Source organism: Psittacula echo (genome assembly GCF_963264785.1).
Source record: "Psittacula echo genome assembly, contig: SCAFFOLD_123, whole genome shotgun sequence".
Taxonomy (NCBI): Eukaryota; Metazoa; Chordata; class Aves; order Psittaciformes; family Psittacidae; genus Psittacula; species Psittacula echo.
The window spans coordinates 54805-73242 of NW_027664217.1; the positions used below are offsets into that span (position 1 = coordinate 54805).

Here is an 18438-nt window from a genome sequence, read left to right on the forward strand (position 1 = left end):
AGCCCCATACATCCCCCCCAGCCCCATACATCCCCCCCCAGCCCCATACATCCCCCCCCAGCCCCATACATCCCTCCCAGCCCCATACATCCCCCCCCAGCCCCATACATCCCCCCCAGCCCCATACATCCCCCCCAGCCCCATACATCCCCCCCCAGCCCCATACATCCCCCCCAGCCCCATACATCCCCCCCAGCCCCATACATCCCCCCCAGCCCCATAGATCCCTCCCCAGCCCCATACATCCCCCCCAGCCCCATAGATCCCCCCCCAGCCCCATACATCCCCCCCAGCCCCATACATCCCCTCCCAGCCCCATACATCCCCCCCAGCCCCATACATCCCCCCCCAGCCCCATACATCCCCCCCAGCCCCATACATCCCCCCCAGCCCCATACATCCCCCCCCAGCCCCATACATCCCCCCCAGCCCCATACATCCCCTCCCAGCCCCATACATCCCCCCCAGCCCCATACATCCCCTCCCAGCCCCATACATCCCCCCCAGCCCCATACATCCCCCCCCAGCCCCATACATCCCCCCCAGCCCCATACATCCCCTCCCAGCCCCATACATCCCCCCCAGCCCCATACATCCCCCCCCAGCCCCATACATCCCTCCCAGCCCCATACATCCCCTTCCAGGCCCATACATCCCCCCCAGCCCCATACATCCCCCCCCAGCCCCATACATCCCCTCCCAGCCCCATACATCCCCCCCCAGCCCCATACATCCCCTCCCAGCCCCATACATCCCCCCCAGCCCCATACATCCCTCCCAGCCCCATACATCCCCTTCCAGCCCCATACATCCCCCCCAGCCCCATACATCCCCCCCCAGCCCCATACATCCCCCCCAGCCCCATACATCCCCCCCCAGCCCCATACATCCCCCCCCAGCCCCATAGTTCCCCCCCAGCCCCATATATCCCCCCCCAGCCCCATACATCCCTCCCAGCCCCATACATCCCCTTCCAGCCCCATACATCCCTCCCAGCCCCATACATCCCCTCCCAGCCCCATACATCCCCTCCCAGCCCCATAGATCCCCTGGTTTGGTGGCATTTGGGGCAGGTTTAGAGGCATCTCCGGAGATTGCCGAAGAGAACCGGAAGTTGCCGAGGCCGGAGGTTGCCGAAGGGTGCCGGAAGTTGCCGAAGCCGGAGATTGCCGAAGAGAACCGGAAGTTGCCGAAGCCGGAGATTGCCGAGGAGAACCGGAAGTTGCCGAAGCCGAGGGCTCCTCTCGCCGCGCCTCGGCCCTCCCGCTCCTTCCGTTTCCGGCGGCTGCAGCGAGCGGAGGTGCCGCGTGTGGCTGCGGCCATAGGGGGAGATGGGGGGGATATGGGGGGGCCATAGGCGGCTATGGGGGCTATGGGGGGCCATAGGGGGATGGGGGGGGTCATAGGGGGATATGGGGGGGTCATAGGGGGAGATGGGGGGCCCATAGGGGGATATGGGGGGTCCATAGGGGGAGATGGGGGTTCCATAGGAGATGGGGGATCCATAGGGGGCTATGGGGGGTCCATAGGGGAAGATGGGGGGCCCATAGGGGGAGATGGGGGATCCATAGGGGGAGATGGGGGATCCATAGGGGAAGATGGGGGGCCCATAGGGGGAGATGGGGGATCCATAGGGGGAGATGGGGGGTCCATAGGGGAAGATGGGGGGCCCATAGGGGGAGATGGGGGATCCATAGGGGGAGATGGGGGATCCATAGGGGGAGATGAGGGGTCCATAGGGAGAGATGGGGGATCCATAGGGGGAGATGGGGGATCCATAGGGGAAGATGGGGGGTCCATAGGGGGAGATGGGGGGCCCATAGGGGGAGATGGGGGGTCCATAGGGGGCTATGAGGGTTCCATAGGGGAAGATGGGGGGTCCATAGGGGGAGATGGGGGGCCCATAGGGGGAGATGAGGGGTCCATAGGGGGCTATGGGGGGTCCATAGGGGAAGATGGGGGGTCCATAGGGGGAGATGGGGGGCCCATAGGGGGAGATGGGGGGCCCATAGGGGGAGATGGGGGGTCCATAGGGGGCTATGGGGGGCCCATAAGGGGATATGGGGGGCCCATAAGGGGATATGGGGGGTCCATAGGGGGAGATGGGGGGCCCATAGGGGGAGATGAGGGTTCCATAGGGGGCTATGGGGGGCCCATAGGGGGAGATGAGGGTTCCATAGGGGGCTATGGGGGGCCCATAAGGGGATATGAGGGTTCCATAGGGGGCTATGGGGGTTCCATAGGGAGAGATGGGGGGCCCATAGGGGAAGATGGGGGGCCCATAGGGGGAGATGGGGGGTCCATAGGGGGAGATGGGGGGCCCATAGGGGGCTGTGGGGGTTCCATAGGGGGAGATGGGGGGCCCATAGGGGGCTATGGGGGTTCCATAGGGGGCTCTGGCCCCATAGGGGCTGGGGTGCGGCGGGTGTGAGCCCCAGTGCTGCCCCATAGGCGCCATGTCTGCCCACCTGCAGTGGATGGTGCTGCGCAACTGCTCCAGCTTCCTCCTCAAGCGCAACAAGCAGACCTACAGCACGGTCAGTGCCCCCCAGCGGGGGGGGCAACCCATGGGGACCCCCCGAAACCCATTGGGGACCCCCCGAAACCCATTGGGGACCCCTAAACCCATTGGGGACCCCCCGAAACCCCATTGGGGACCCCCCAAAACCCCATTGGGGACCCCCCAAAACCCCATTGGGGACCCCCCCAAACCCCATTGGGACCCCCCTAAACACATTGGGGACCCCGAAACCCATTGGGACCCCCCCAAACCCCATTGGGGACCCCCCGAAACACATTGGGGACCCCCCGAAACCCCATTGGGGACCCCCCGAAACACATTGGGGACCCCCCTAAACCCCATTGGGGACCCCCCGAAACCCCTTGGGGACCCCTAAACCCCTTTAAGACCCCCCTAAACCCCATTGGGGACCCCCCTAAACCCCATTGGGGACCCCTAAACCCCATTGGGACCCCCCCAAACCCCATTGGGGACCCCCCGAAACCCATTGGGGACCCCCCTAAACCCCATTGGGGACCCCCCGAAACCCATTGGGGACCCCCCGAAACCCATTGGGGACCCCGAAACCCCATTGGGACCCCCCCAAACCCCATTGGGGACCCCCCGAAACCCATTGGGGACCCCCCGAAACCCATTGGGGACCCCGAAACCCATTGGGGACCCCCCGAAACCCATTGGGACCCCCCGAAACCCATTGGGGACCCCCCGAAACCCATTGGGGACCCCGAAACCCCATTAGGACCCCCCGAAACCCATTGGGGACCCCCCGAAACCCATTGGGGACCCCTAAACCCCATTAGGACCCCCCGAAACCCATTGGGGACCCCCCGAAACCCATGGGGACCCCCCGAAACACATGGGGACCCCCCGAAACCCATGGGGACCCCCCGAAACCCCTTTAGGACCCCCCGAAACCCATGGGGACCCCCCGAAACACATGGGGACCCCCCGAAACCCATGCGGACCCCCCTAAACCCCATTGGGGACCCCCCGAAACCCCCTTGGGGACCCCTAAACCCCATTGGGGACCCCCCTAAACCCCATTGGGACCCCCTAAACCCCATTGGGACCCCCTAAACCACATTGGGACCCCCCTAAACCCCTTGGGGACCCCTAAACCCCATTGGGACCCCCCCAAACCCCATTGGGGACCCCCCGAAACCCCCTTGGGGACCCCTAAACACCATTGGGACCCCCCCAAACCCCATTGGGGACCCCCCTAAACCCCATTGGGGACCCCCCAAACCCCATTGGGGACCCCCCTAAACCCCATTGGGACCCCCCCAAACCCCATTGGGACCCCCCCAAACCCCTTGGGGACCCCTAAACCCATGGGGACCCCCCTAAACCCCCTTGGGGACCCCTAAACCCCTTTAAGACCCCCCTAAACCCCATTGGGGACCCCCCTAAACCCCATTGGGGACCCCTAAACCCATGGGGACCCCCCTAAACCCCATTGGGGACCCCTAAACCCATGGGGACCCCTAAACCCCATGGGGACCCCCCCAAACCCCATTGGGACCCCCCTAAACCCTAACCCTAACCCTAACCCTAACCCCTTTAGAACCCCCCTAAACCCCTTTAAGACCCCCCTAAACCCCTTTAGAACCCCCCTAAACCCCTTTAGAACCCCCCTAAACCCCATTGGGACCCCCCTAAACCCCTTTAGAACCCCCCCAAACCCCTTTAGAACCCCCTAAACCCCTTTAAGACCCCCCTAAACCCCTTTAGAACCCCCCTAAACCCCATTGGGACCCCCCTAAACCCCTTTAGAACCCCCCTAAACCCCTTTAGGACCCCCCCAAACCCCTTTAGAACCCCCCCAAACCCCTTTAGAACCCCCCTAAACCCCTTTAGGACCCCCCTAAACCCCATTGGGACCCCCCTAAACCCCTTTAAGACCCCCCTAAACCCCATTGGGACCCCCCCAAACCCCTTTAGAACCCCCCTAAACCCCATTAGGACCCCCCCAAACCCCATTGGGACCCCCCCAAACCCCTTTAGAACCCCCCTAAACCCCTTTAGAACCCCCCCAAACCCCTTTAGAACCCCCCTAAACCCCTTTAGAACCCCCCTAAACCCCTTTAGAACCCCCCAAACCCCATTGGGACCCCCCTAAACCCCTTTAGGACCCCCCCAAACCCCATTGGGACCCCCCTAAACCCCTTTAGAACCCCCCTAAACCCCTTTAGAACCCCCCCAAACCCCTTTAGAACCCCCCTAAACCCCTTTAGAACCCCCCAAACCCCATTGGGACCCCCCTAAACCCCTTTAGGACCCCCCCAAACCCCATTGGGACCCCCCTAAACCCCTTTAAGACCCCCCTAAACCCCATTGGGACCCCCCTAAACCCCTTTAGAACCCCCCTAAACCCCTTTAGGACCCCCCCAAACCCCATTGGGACCCCCCAAACCCCTTTAGAACCCCCCTAAACCCCATTGGGACCCCCTAAACCCCTTTAGGACCCCCCTAAACCCCTTTAGGACCCCCCCAAACCCCTTTAGGACCCCCCTAAACCCCTTTAGGACCCCCCCAAACCCCATTGGGACCCCCCTAAACCCCTTTAGGACCCCCTAAACCCCATTGGGACCCCCCTAAACCCCTTTAGAACCCCCCTAAACCCCTTTAGGACCCCCCCAAACCCCATTGGGACCCCCCCAAACCCCTTTAGAACCCCCCCAAACCCCTTTAGGACCCCCCTAAACCCCATTGGGACCCCCCTAAACCCCTTTAGAACCCCCCTAAACCCCTTTAGGACCCCCCCAAACCCCATTGGGACCCCCCTAAACCCCTTTAGAACCCCCCTAAACCCCTTTAGGACCCCCCCTAAACCCCATTGGGACCCCCCCAAACCCCATTGGGACCCCCCTAAACCCCTTTAGGACCCCCCCAAACCCCATTGGGACCCCCCTAAACCCCATTGGGACCCCCCTAAACCCCATTGGGACCCCCCTAAACCCCTTTAGGACCCCCCCCAAACCCCTTTAGGACCCCCCCAAACCCCATTGGGACCCCCCTAAACCCCATTGGGACCCCCCCAAACCCCATTGGGACCCCCCTAAACCCCTTTAGGACCCCCCCCAAACCCCATTGGGACCCCCCCAAACCCCATTGGGACCCCCCTAAACCCCTTTAGGACCCCCCCCAAACCCCATTGGGACCCCCCTAAACCCCTTTAGGACCCCCCCCAAACCCCATTGGGACCCCCCTAAACCCCTTTAAGACCCCCCCAAACCCCATTGGGACCCCCCCAAACCCCATTGGGACCCCCCTAAACCCCCCCCCGCAGGAACCCAACAACCTCAAGGCCCGCAATTCCTTCCGCTACAACGGCCTGATCCATCGCAAGACCGTGGGGGTGGAGCCGGCCCCCGACGGCAAAGGCATCGTCGTGGTGCTAAAGAAACGCGCGGGTCGGTGCCCGCGCCCCCCCCCCCCCGCTTTAACCGCCCTTTGTACCCTCCCCGCCTTTGACGTCCTTTGTGCCTTAAAAGGGCAACGGAAGCCGGCCTCGGCCTACAACCGGGTCCCGATCCGCAGGGACGCTCGGGCCACCCTGGGCAGCCTCCGGAACATCATCCGCAAGAACAAGTACCGCGGGGACCTGCGCATGGTCAGGGGGGCTTTAAGGGGGGGGGGGGCTGTAAATGGGGGGGGCTTTAAATGGGGGGGGCTTTAAATGGGGGGGGTTAAATGGGGGGGGATTAAATGGGGGGGGCTTTAAATGGGGGGGGTTAAATGGGGGGGGGGTTAAATGGGGGGGGAAGCATTAAATGGGGGGGAGGCATTAAATGGGGGGGGCTTTAAATGGGGGAGGCATTAAATGGGGGGGGGTTAAATGGGGGGGAATTAAATGGGGGGGGTTAAATGGGGAGGGGGCTTTAAATGGGGGGGCTTTAAATGGGGGGTGTTAAATGGGGGGGGTTAAATGGCGGGGGCTTTAAATTGGGGGGGGAAGCATTAAATGGGGGGGATTAAATGGGGGGGCTTTAAATGGGGGGGGTTTAAATGGGGGGAGGTTAAATGGGGAGGGGGCTTTAAATGGGGGGGGCTTTAAATGGGGGGGATTAAATGGGGGGGCTTTAAATGGGGGGGGATTAAATGGGGGGGCTTTAAATGGGGGGGGTTTAAACGTGGGGGGGGCATTAAATGGGGGGGGTATTTAATGTAGGGGGGGCATTAAATGGGGAGGGCATTAAATGGGGAGGGCATTAAATGGGGAGGGCATTAAATGGGGGGGGGGTGGGCTTTAGGACCCATTGGAGCCCATAGGAGGCAGCCGGGGGGGGGCTTTAGGACCCATTGGAGCCCATAGGAGGCAGCCGGGGGGGGGCTTTAGGACCCAGTGGAGCCCATAGGAGGCTTTAGACCCCATCCATGGGGGTGTTTGGGAGGGCTCATTATGGCCCGAAGGGGGGGGTATGACCATGGGGGGGTCATTAAATGCAATGGGGTGGGCTCTAGGACCCCTATTTTGGGGGTATCCCCCCTATTTTGGGGTCATTTCCCCCTATTTTGGGGTCATTTCCCCCTATTTTGGGTCATTTCCCCCTATTTTGGGCAATTTCCCCTTATTTTGGGGCCATTCCCCCTATTTTGGGCTCATTTCCCTGATTTTGGGGTCATTTCCCCCTATTTTGGGGTCATTTCCCCCTATTTTGGGCAATTTCCCCTTATTTTGGGGCCATTCCCCCTATTTTGGGGTCATTTCCTCCTATTTTGGGCCATTTCCCCCTATTTTGGGGTCATTTCCCCCTATTTTGGGGTCATTTCCCCCTATTTTGGGGCCATTCCCCCTATTTTGGGGTCATTTCCCTGATTTTGGGGTCATTTCCCCCTATTTTGGGGTCATTTTCCCCTATTTTAGGGCCATTTCCCCCTATTTTAGGGCCATTTCCCCCTATTTTGGGGCCATTCCCCCTATTTTGGGGTCATTTCCCCCTATTTTAGGGCCATTTCCCCCTATTTTGGGGCCATTTCCCCCTATTTTGGGGTCATTTCCCCCCGATTTTGGGGCCATTCCCCCCTCTTTTGGGGGTGCCCCCCCCCCCCATTAACCGCTGTGCCCCCCCCAGGCCGCGCTGCGCCGCGCCAGCGCCATCCTGCGCAGCCAGAAGCCGGTGGTGCTGAAGAAGAAGAGGGTCCGGGCGGCGAAGGCTCCATGAACCCCCCCCCCCCAAATAAAGGGGTCCCAACAGCGCCCCCCGAGTCCGCCTGCGTTTATTGGGGGGGGGCCATGTGGGGCTGGGGGGGTGCAGGGGGGGTTGCATGGTCCCAACCCCCCCCCTTCATCATCATCAGCAGCAGCATCACCCCCCATCCCAATGGCCCCACTTGGGATGCTCCATGGACAGGGCCCCCCCCTCCGGTTTTGGGGGGCCCCCCCTTGGTTTTGGGGTCCCCCCCTATTTCTTGGGCTCGTATTGGATGAGGCGCATGATGTCATCGTTGTCCATCACCCCATCGATGAACTCGCCCTCGGCGATCTTGTCTGGGGGGGCAGAACCATGGGGGTCAATGGGGGGGAGGACAGAACCATGGGGGTCAATGGGGGGCAGAACCATGGGGGTCAATGGGGGGGCAGAACCATGGGGGTCAATGGGGGGGAGGACAGAACCATGGGGGTCAATGGGGGGGCAGAACCATGGGGGTCAATGGGGGGGAGGACAGAACCATGGGGGTCAATGGGGGGGGAGAACCATGGGGGTCAATGGGGGGAGGAACCATGGGGGTCAATGGGGGGGAGAACCATGGGGGTCAATGGGAGGGGAGGAACCATGCGGGTCAATGGGGGGGCAGAACCATGGGGGTCAATGGGGGGGAGAACCATGGGGGTCAATGGGGGGGGAGGACAGAACCATGGGGGTCAATGGGGGGGAGAACCATGGGGGTCAATGGGGGGAGGAACCATGGGGGTCAATGGGAGGGGAGGAACCATGGGGGTCAATGGGGGGAGGAACCATGGGGGTCAATGGGGGGGAGAACCATGGGGGTCAATGGGGGGGGAGGACAGAACCATGGGGGTCAATGGGGGGGGAGAACCATGGGGGTCAATGGGGGGGGAGGACAGAACCATGGGGGTCAATGGGGGGCAGAAACATGGGGGTCAATGGGGGGGAGGACAGAACCATGGGGGTCAATGGGGGGGGAGGACAGAACCATGGGGGTCAATGGGGGGGGAGAACCATGGGGGTCAATGGGGGGAGGAACCATGGGGGTCAATGGGAGGGGAGGACAGAACCATGGGGGTCAATGGGGGGCAGAACCATGGGGGTCAATGGGGGGGGAGAACCATGGGGGTCAATGGGGGGAGGAACCATGGGGGTCAATGGGAGGGGAGGACAGAACCATGGGGGTCAATGGGGGGCAGAACCATGGGGGTCAATGGGGGGGGAGGACAGAACCATGGGGGTCAATGGGGGGGGAGAACCATGGGGGTCAATGGGGGGAGGAACCATGGGGGTCAATGGGGGGGAGGACAGAACCATGGGGGTCAATGGGAGGGGAGGAACCATGCGGGTCAATGGGGGGGCAGAACCATGGGGGTCAATGGGGGGGGAGAACCATGGGGGTCAATGGGAGGGGAGGAACCATGCGGGTCAATGGGGGGGCAGAACCATGGGGGTCAATGGGAGGGGAGGAACCATGCGGGTCAATGGGGGGGCAGAACCATGGGGGTCAATGGGGGGAGAACCATGGGGGTCAATGGGGGGAGGAACCATGGGGGTCAATGGGGGGAGAACCATGGGGGTCAATGGGGGGGGCAGAACCATGGGGGTCAATGGGGGGGCAGAACCATGGGGGTCAATGGGGGGCAGAACCATGGGGGTCAATGGGGGGGAGGACAGAACCATGGGGGTCAATGGGGGGCAGAACCATGGGGGTCAATGGGGGGGAGAACCATGGGGGTCAATGGGGGGGGAGAACCATGGGGGTCAATGGGGGGAGGAACCATGGGGGTCAATGGGAGGGGAGGAACCATGCGGGTCAATGGGGGGGCAGAACCATGGGGGTCAATGGGGGGGGAACCATGGGGGTCAATGGGGGGTGAGGACAGAACCATGGGGGTCAATGGTGGGGGGAGAACCATGGGGGTCAATGGGGGGGAGGACAGAACCATGGGGGTCAATGGGGGGGGAGGACAGAACCATGGGGGTCAATGGGGGGCAGTTTTGGGCGGGTTTGGGGCTGTTTTAGGCGGGTTTGGGGCTGTTTTGGGTGGGTTTGGGGCTGGTTTGGGCGGGTTTGGGGCTGGTTTGGGGCGGGTTTGGGGCTGTTTTGGGCGGGTTTGGGGCTGTTTTGGGTGGGTTTGGGGCTGGTTTGGGTGGGTTTGGGGCTGGTTTGGGCGGGTTTGGGGCTGTTTTGGGTGGGTTTGGGGCTGGTTTGGGCGGGTTTGGGGCTGGTTTGGGCGGGTTTGGGGCTGGTTTGGGGCGGTTCAGGCTGGTTTGGGCGGTTTTGGGGCTGGTTTGGGCGGTTTTGGGGCTGTTTTGGGTGGGTTTGGGGCTGTTTTGGGTGGGTTTGGGGCTGTTTTGGGTGGGTTTGGGGCTGGTTTTGGGTGGGTTTGGGGCTGGTTTGGGGCGGTTCAGGCTGGTTTGGGCCCGGTACCGTTGTCGCCCTTCTTGAAGTAGGCCCAGAGTTTGTCCGCCCGCTTCTGGGGGCTGTTCTCATCCTCGGGCAGCAACTTCTGCTCCTCGGGGGGGATGAGCTTGAAAACGGCCTGGGGGGAGCCAGAGAGACCCATAGAGACCCATAGAGACCCATAGAGACCCATAGAGACCATAGAGACCATAGAGACCCATAGAGACCATAGAGACCATAGAGACCCTAGAGACCATAGAGACCATAGAGACCCATAGAGACCCATAGAGACCATAGAGACCCATAGAGACCCATAGAGACCATAGAGACCATAGAGACCATAGAGACCATAGAGACCATAGAGACCATAGAGACCCATAGAGACCCATAGAGACCATAGAGACCCATAGAGACCCATAGAGACCCATAGAGACCATAGAGACCATAGAGACCATAGAGACCCATAGAGACCATAGAGACCATAGAGACCATAGAGACCATAGAGACCCATAGAGACCATAGAGACCCATAGAGACCATAGAGACCATAGAGACCCATAGAGACCATAGAGACCATAGAGACCCATAGAGACCATAGAGACCATAGAGACCCATAGAGACCATAGAGACCCATAGAGACCATAGAGACCCATACAGACCCATAGAGACCATAGAGCCCATAGAGACCCATAGAGACCATAGAGACCCATAGAGACCATAGAGACCCATAGAGACCATAGAGACCATAGAGACCATAGAGACCCATAGAGACCATAGAGACCATAGAGACCATAGAGACCCATAGAGACCATAGAGACCATAGAGACCCATAGAGACCATAGAGACCCATAGAGACCATAGAGACCATAGAGACCCATAGAGACCATAGAGACCCATAGAGACCATAGAGACCATAGAGACCCATAGAGACCATAGAGACCATAGAGACCATAGAGACCATAGAGACCCATAGAGACCATAGAGACCCATAGAGACCATAGAGACCATAGAGACCATAGAGACCATAGAGACCATAGAGACCCATAGAGACCCATAGAGACCATAGAGACCATAGAGACCATAGAGACCCATAGAGACCATAGAGACCATAGAGACCATAGAGACCATAGAGACCCATAGAGACCATAGAGACCATAGAGACCATAGAGACCATAGAGACCATAGAGACCCATAGAGATCATAGAGACCATAGAGACCATAGAGACCATAGAGACCCATAGAGACCCATAGAGACCATAGAGACCCTAGAGACCATAGAGACCCTAGAGACCATAGAGACCCATAGAGACCCATAGAGACCATAGAGACCATAGAGACCATAGCGACCCATAGAGACCATAGAGACCCATAGAGACCATAGAGACCATAGAGACCATAGAGACCATAGAGACCCATAGAGACCCATAGAGACCATAGAGACCATAGAGACCATAGAGACCATAGCGACCCATAGAGACCATAGAGGAGACCCATAGAGACCATAGAGACCATAGAGACCCATAGAGACCATAGAGACCATAGAGACCCATAGAGACCATAGAGACCATAGAGACCATAGAGACCATAGAGACCCATAGAGACCATAGAAACCATAGAGACCCATAGAGACCATAGAGACCATAGAGACCCATAGAGACCATAGAGACCATAGAGACCCATAGAGACCATAGAGACCATAGAGACCCATAGAGACCCATAGAGACCCATAGAGACCCATAGAGACCATAGAGACCCATAGAGACCATAGAGACCATAGAGACCCATAGAGACCCATAGAGACCCATAGAGACCATAGAGACCCATAGAGACCATAGAGACCATAGAGACCACAGAGACCCATAGAGACCATAGAGCCCATAGAGCCCATAGAGCCCATAGAGCCCATAGAGACCATAGAGACCCATAGAGACCCATAGAGACCCATAGAGACCCATAGAGACCCATAGAGACCCATAGAGACCATAGAGACCCATAGAGACCATAGAGACCATAGAGACCCATAGAGACCCATAGAGACCCATAGAGACCATAGAGCCCATAGAGACCATAGAGACCATAGAGACCCATAGAGACCAGAGAGCCCATAGAGACCCATAGAGACCCATAGAGACCATAGAGACCATAGAGACCCCATAGAGACCATAGAGACCATAGAGACCATAGAGACCCATAGAGCCCATAGAGACCATAGAGACCATAGAGACCCATAGAGACCATAGAGACCATAGAGACCCATAGAGACCCATAGAGACCATAGAGACCCATAGAGACCATAGAGCCCATAGAGACCCATAGAGCCCATAGAGACCCATAGAGACCATAGAGACCCATAGAGACCATAGAGCCCATAGAGACCCATAGAGACCCATAGAGACCATAGAGCCCATAGAGCCCCATAGAGACCATAGAGCCCATAGAGACCCATAGAGACCCATAGAGACCATAGAGCCCATAGAGCCCATAGAGCCCCATAGAGACCATAGAGACCATAGAGACCCATAGAGACCATAGAGACCCATAGAGACCCATAGAGACCCATAGAGACCATAGAGACCCCATAGAGACCATAGAGCCCATAGAGACCCATAGAGACCCATAGAGACCATAGAGCCCATAGAGCCCATAGAGCCCCATAGAGACCATAGAGACCATAGAGACCCATAGAGACCATAGAGACCCATAGAGACCCATAGAGACCCATAGAGACCATAGAGACCCCATAGAGACCATAGAGCCCATAGAGACCCATAGAGACCCATAGAGACCATAGAGCCCATAGAGCCCATAGAGCCCATAGAGCCCCATAGAGACCATAGAGACCATAGAGACCCATAGAGACCATAGAGACCCATAGAGACCCATAGAGACCCATAGAGACCATAGAGACCATAGAGACCCATAGAGACCCATAGAGACCCATAGAGACCCATAGAGACCCATAGAGACCATAGAGACCCATAGAGACCCATAGAGACCCATAGAGACCATAGAGACCATAGAGACCCATAGAGACCATAGAGCCCATAGAGCCCCATAGAGCCCCCATGTCCCCCCCGCAGGCTCTGGGTCCTTTCATTAACCCGGGGGGGGGGGTATTTAATCCCCCCCCAAAGCAGCTTTATCCCCTCCCCCCTCCCTTTTCCATCCGGTTTAAGGGGATTTAACCCCGGGGGGGGGCAAAGCCAAATCCCTGCAGCCCCTGCATGTGCCTGGGCTGTGGGGCAGCCCCATAGAGCCCCATTACGCAACGGGGCCTCCTCGCCCCATAGATCCCTATTGGGTCACAGGAGCTTCTCGCCCCAGAGATCCCCATCACAATACGGCCCCTTTGTGCCCTGTAGAGCCCCATGGCGTTAGGGCCCCTGCTCACCCCATAGCCCCCCATCACCCCATAGCTCCACGCCCAGCCCCATAGCTCACCCCATAGCCCCCATACCCAGCCCCATAGCCCCCAGCGCCCCATAGCTCCCATTACCCCATAGCTCCCCCCATACCCAGCCCCATTGCCCCCATAGCTCCCATTACCCCATAGCCCCACACCCAGCCCCATAGCTCCCATTACCCCACACCCAGCCCCATAGCTCCCATTACCCCATGCTGAGCCCCATAGCTCCCATTACCCCATACCCAGCCCCATAGCTCCCATAGCCCCATAGCTCCCATTACCCCATGCTGAGCCCCATAGCTCCCATTACCCCACACCCAGCCCCATAGCTCCCATAGCCCCATAGCTCCCATTACCCCATAGCTCCCATTACCCCATAGCCCCCATTACCCCACAGCTCCCATTACCCCACAGCCCCCATTACCCCATAGCCCCCATTACCCCATAGCCCCCATTACCCCACAGCTCCCATTACCCCATGCTGAGCCCCATAGCTCCCATTACCCCATACCCAGCCCCATAGCTCCCATAGCCCCATAGCTCCCATTACCCCATAGCCCCACACCCAGCCCCATAGCTCCCATAGCTCCCATTACCACACACCCAGCCCCATAGCTCCCATTACCCCACACCCAGCCCCATAGCTCCCATAGCCCCATAGCTCCCATTACCCCACACCCAGCCCCATAGCTCCCATAGCCCCATAGCTCCCATTACCCCACACCCAGCCCCATAGCTCCCATAGCCCCATAGCTCCCATTACCCCACACCCAGCCCCATAGCTCCCATTACCCCATAGCTCCCATTACCCCATAGCCCCACACCCAGCCCCACAGCCCCCATTACCCCATAGCCCCATACCCAGCCCCATAGCTCCCATTACCCCACAGCCCCCATTACCCCACAGCCCCCATTACCCCATCGCCCCCATTACCCCACACCCAGCCCCATAGCTCCCATTACCCCATAGCCCCACACCCAGCCCCACAGCCCCCATTACCCCACAGCCCCCATTACCCCACAGCCCCACACCCCCCACAGCCCCGCAGCCCCCCCCCCCCGCTCTCACCGTGACGATCTCGAGCACCTCCCCTTTGCTGACCTCGCCGTTGCGGTCCACGTCGAAGAGCGAGAACGCCCACTCGAGCTTGAGGCGCGCGCGCCCGGGCGCCGTCAGGTGCAGCGCCAGGACGTACTCCCGGAAGTCGAGGCTGCCGTCGCCGTTGGCGTCCAGGCTGCGGAACACGTGACTCGCGTAGCCGCGCGCCTCCGAGCCCGGGAAGAAGGCCCCGTAGAGGCGCTCGAAGTCGGCGCGGGAAATGCGCCCGTCCGGGCACTGCCGCCGGAAGCGCTCGTGCCACGCGCGCAGCTCCTCCTCCGAGTAGCGCGTGCTCGCCTGCAGCTCCTCCAGCAGCTCCCGCGAGAGCGCGCGGCTCCGCGCCGTGCCCATGCCCAGGCCGGGCCCCGACAGCAGCGCGATAGGAGCGCGATAGGAGCGCGATAGGGGGCGATAGGAGCGCGATAGGAAGCGATAGGGGGCGATAGGAGCGCGATAGGGGGCGATAGGGGGCGATAGGGGGCGATAGGAGCGCGATAGGAAGCGATAGGGGGCGATAGGAGCGCGATAGGGGGCGATAGGGGGAGATAGAGTGGCTACAGGGGGCGATAGGAAGCGATAGGGGGCGATAGGAGCGCGACAGGGGGCGATAGGGGGAGATAGAGTGGCTATAGGGGGCGATAGGAGCGCGATAGGGGGCGATAGGAGCGCGATAGGGGGCGATAGGGGGAGATAGAGTGGCTATAGGGGGCGATAGGAAGCGATAGGGGGCGATAGGAGCGCGATAGGGGGCGATAGGGGGAGATAGAGTGGCTATAGGGGGCGATAGGAGCGCGATAGGGGGCGATAGGAAGCGATAGGAGCGCGATAGGTGGCGATAGGGGGCGATAGAGTGGCTATAGGGGGCGATAGGAGCGCGATAGGAGGCGATAGGAGCGCGATAGGGGGTGATAGGAGCGCGATAGGGGGCGATAGAGTGGCTATAGGGGGCGATAGGAGGCGATAGGAAGCGATAGGGGGCAATAGGAGCGCGATAGGGGGCGATAGGAGCACAATAGGGGGGCGATAGGGGGTGATAGGAAGCGATAGGAGCGCGATAGGGGGGCGATAGAGCAGGCTATAGGGGGCAATGAGTGGCTATAGGGGGTGATAGGAGCGCGATAGGTGGCAATAGGAAGCGATAGGGGGCGATAGGAGCGCTATAGGGGGGCGATAGAGCAGGCTATAGGGGGCAATGAGGGGCTATAGAGGGAGATAGGGGGCGATAGAGCGGGCTATAGGGGGCAATAGGGGGAGATACAGAGCGATGGGGGGAATAGGCGGGCTATAGGGGGCGATAGAGGGGGATAGGGGGTGCCAGGGGGGCTATAGGGGTGATAGGAGGGCTATAGGGGAAGATGGAGGAGCAATGGGGAGCGATAGGCGGCGATAGGGGACGATAGAGGGCGATAGAGAGGGGAAAGGGGGGCTATGGGGAGGCTATGGGGGGGCTAGAGGGGCAATAGGGGTCAATGGAGAGGCGATGGGGGTAACGAGGGGTGATGGGGGCAGCTAGGGGTCAATAGGGGGTGATGGGGGGGCAATAGGGACGATGGGGGCTGATAGGGGTCAATAGGAGGGCAGTGGGGGCCCGATAAGGGGTGATGGGGGCAGATAGGGGGTGAAGGAGGGCGATGGGGGGGCAATAAAGGGCGAGGGGGGGGGGGAGTGAAAGAGGACGGGACCCCAAAGCCTCAATGGGAGGAGGAGGAGGAGGAGGAGGAGGAAGGCGCCGGGAGCCTGAATCCAATGGGAATGGGCAAGGGCAGGGACGGGAGCGCCCAAGGGAGGAGGAGGAAAGGGGGAGGCTGAGGCCGGGACCCCCCCGCGCCCCAATGCAGGAGCCCAAAGGGACCCCCCCAGCCCCGGCGCTGCTGAGGATGAGGATGGGGCCCCCCCCCCCGGCCGGGAGCGGCTTTTATAGGGAACGGGAGCGGGGGGGGGTGAAGGTGATCCCGGCTTAGCGGGGACACGTGGGGATGGGGGGGGGACGGGGGGGTGGAGACAGCCAAAGGGACGCGACCCCCCCCCCGCCAAAGGGTGAATGAAGGTCCCAAGGCAGCCGAAGAGACCCAAAATGCAACCGAAGAGACCCAAAATGCACCCGAATAGACCCAAAATGCACCCGAAGAGACCCAAAATAGACCCAAAATAGACCCGAAGAGACCCAAAATAGACCCGAATAGACGCAAAATACACCCGAAGAGACCCAAAATGCACCCAAATAGACCCAAAATAGACCCAAATAGACCCAAAATAGACCCAAATAGACCCAAAATAGACCCGAAGAGACCCAAAATGCACCCGAAGAGACCCAAAATAGACCCGAAGAGACCCAAAATGCACCCGAATAGACCCAAAATACACCCGAAGAGACCCAAAATGCACCCGAAGAGACCCAAAATGCACCCGAAGAGACCCAAAATACACCCGAAGAGACCCAAAATGCACCCGAAGAGACCCAAAATGCACCCGAATAGACCCAAAATAGACCCGAAGAGACCCAAAATGAACCCGAATAGACCCAAAATGCACCCGAATAGACCCAAAATGCACCCGAAGAGACCCAAAATGCACCCGAAGAGACCCAAAATACACCCGAAGAGACCCAAAATGCACCCGAAGAGACCCAAACTGCACCCGAATAGACCCAAAATAGACCCGAAGAGACCCAAAATGCACCCAAATAGACCCAAAATAGACCCAAATAGACCCAAAATAGACCCAAATAGACCCAAAATAGACCCGAAGAGACCCAAAATGCACCCGAAGAGACCCAAAATAGACCCGAAGAGACCCAAAATGCACCCGAATAGACCCAAAATACACCCGAAGAGACCCAAAATGCACCCGAAGAGACCCAAAATGCACCCGAAGAGACCCAAAATGCACCCGAAGAGACCCAAAATGCACCCGAAGAGACCCAAAATGCACCCGAATAGACCCAAAATAGACCCGAAGAGACCCAAAATACACCCGAATAGACCCAAAATGCACCCGAAGAGACCCAAAATAGACCCAAAATAGACCCGAAGAGACCCAAAATAGACCCGAATAGACGCAAAATACACCCGAAGAGACCCAAAATGCACCCAAATAGACCCAAAATAGACCCAAATAGACCCAAAATAGACCCAAATAGACCCAAAATAGACCCGAAGAGACCCAAAATGCACCCGAAGAGACCCAAAATAGACCCGAAGAGACCCAAAATGCACCCGAATAGACCCAAAATACACCCGAAGAGACCCAAAATGCACCCGAAGAGACCCAAAATGCACCCGAAGAGACCCAAAATACACCCGAAGAGACCCAAAATGCACCCGAAGAGACCCAAAATGCACCCGAATAGACCCAAAATAGACCCGAAGAGACCCAAAATGAACCCGAATAGACCCAAAATGCACCCGAATAGACCCAAAATGCACCCGAAGAGACCCAAAATGCACCCGAAGAGACCCAAAATACACCCGAAGAGACCCAAAATGCACCCGAAGAGACCCAAACTGCACCCGAATAGACCCAAAATAGACCCGAAGAGACCCAAAATGCACCCAAATAGACCCAAAATAGACCCAAATAGACCCAAAATAGACCCAAATAGACCCAAAATAGACCCGAAGAGACCCAAAATGCACCCGAAGAGACCCAAAATAGACCCGAAGAGACCCAAAATGCACCCGAATAGACCCAAAATACACCCGAAGAGACCCAAAATGCACCCGAAGAGACCCAAAATGCACCCGAAGAGACCCAAAATGCACCCGAAGAGACCCAAAATGCACCCGAAGAGACCCAAAATGCACCCGAATAGACCCAAAATAGACCCGAAGAGACC

General features: G+C 59.1%; 2 protein-coding genes across 2 annotated transcripts; one reads left to right on the forward strand and one right to left on the reverse strand.

The window, feature by feature from the left end:
* Positions 1–1090: 1090 nt before the first annotated feature.
* Positions 1091–7721, forward strand: RPL28 (ribosomal protein L28). The gene is made up of 5 exons (XM_080639878.1): positions 1091–1300; positions 2452–2537; positions 5811–5934; positions 6016–6134; positions 7597–7721. The coding sequence occupies exons 2-5, from the start codon at positions 2457–2459 to the stop codon at positions 7684–7686; spliced, it is 414 nt and encodes a 137-aa protein (XP_080496004.1). The 5' UTR covers positions 1091–1300; positions 2452–2456; the 3' UTR covers positions 7687–7721.
* A 115-nt stretch (positions 7722–7836) lies between these two features.
* RCVRN (recoverin) lies at positions 7837–15072 on the reverse strand. Its single transcript, XM_080639877.1, has 3 exons — positions 14574–15072; positions 10127–10238; positions 7837–8012 (listed from the first exon to the last, which is right to left on the reverse strand). Exons 1-3 carry the CDS (start codon positions 14952–14954, stop codon positions 7927–7929), a joined length of 579 nt encoding a protein of 192 aa, XP_080496003.1. The 5' UTR covers positions 14955–15072; the 3' UTR covers positions 7837–7926.
* Between the last annotated feature and the right edge of the window lie 3366 nt (positions 15073–18438).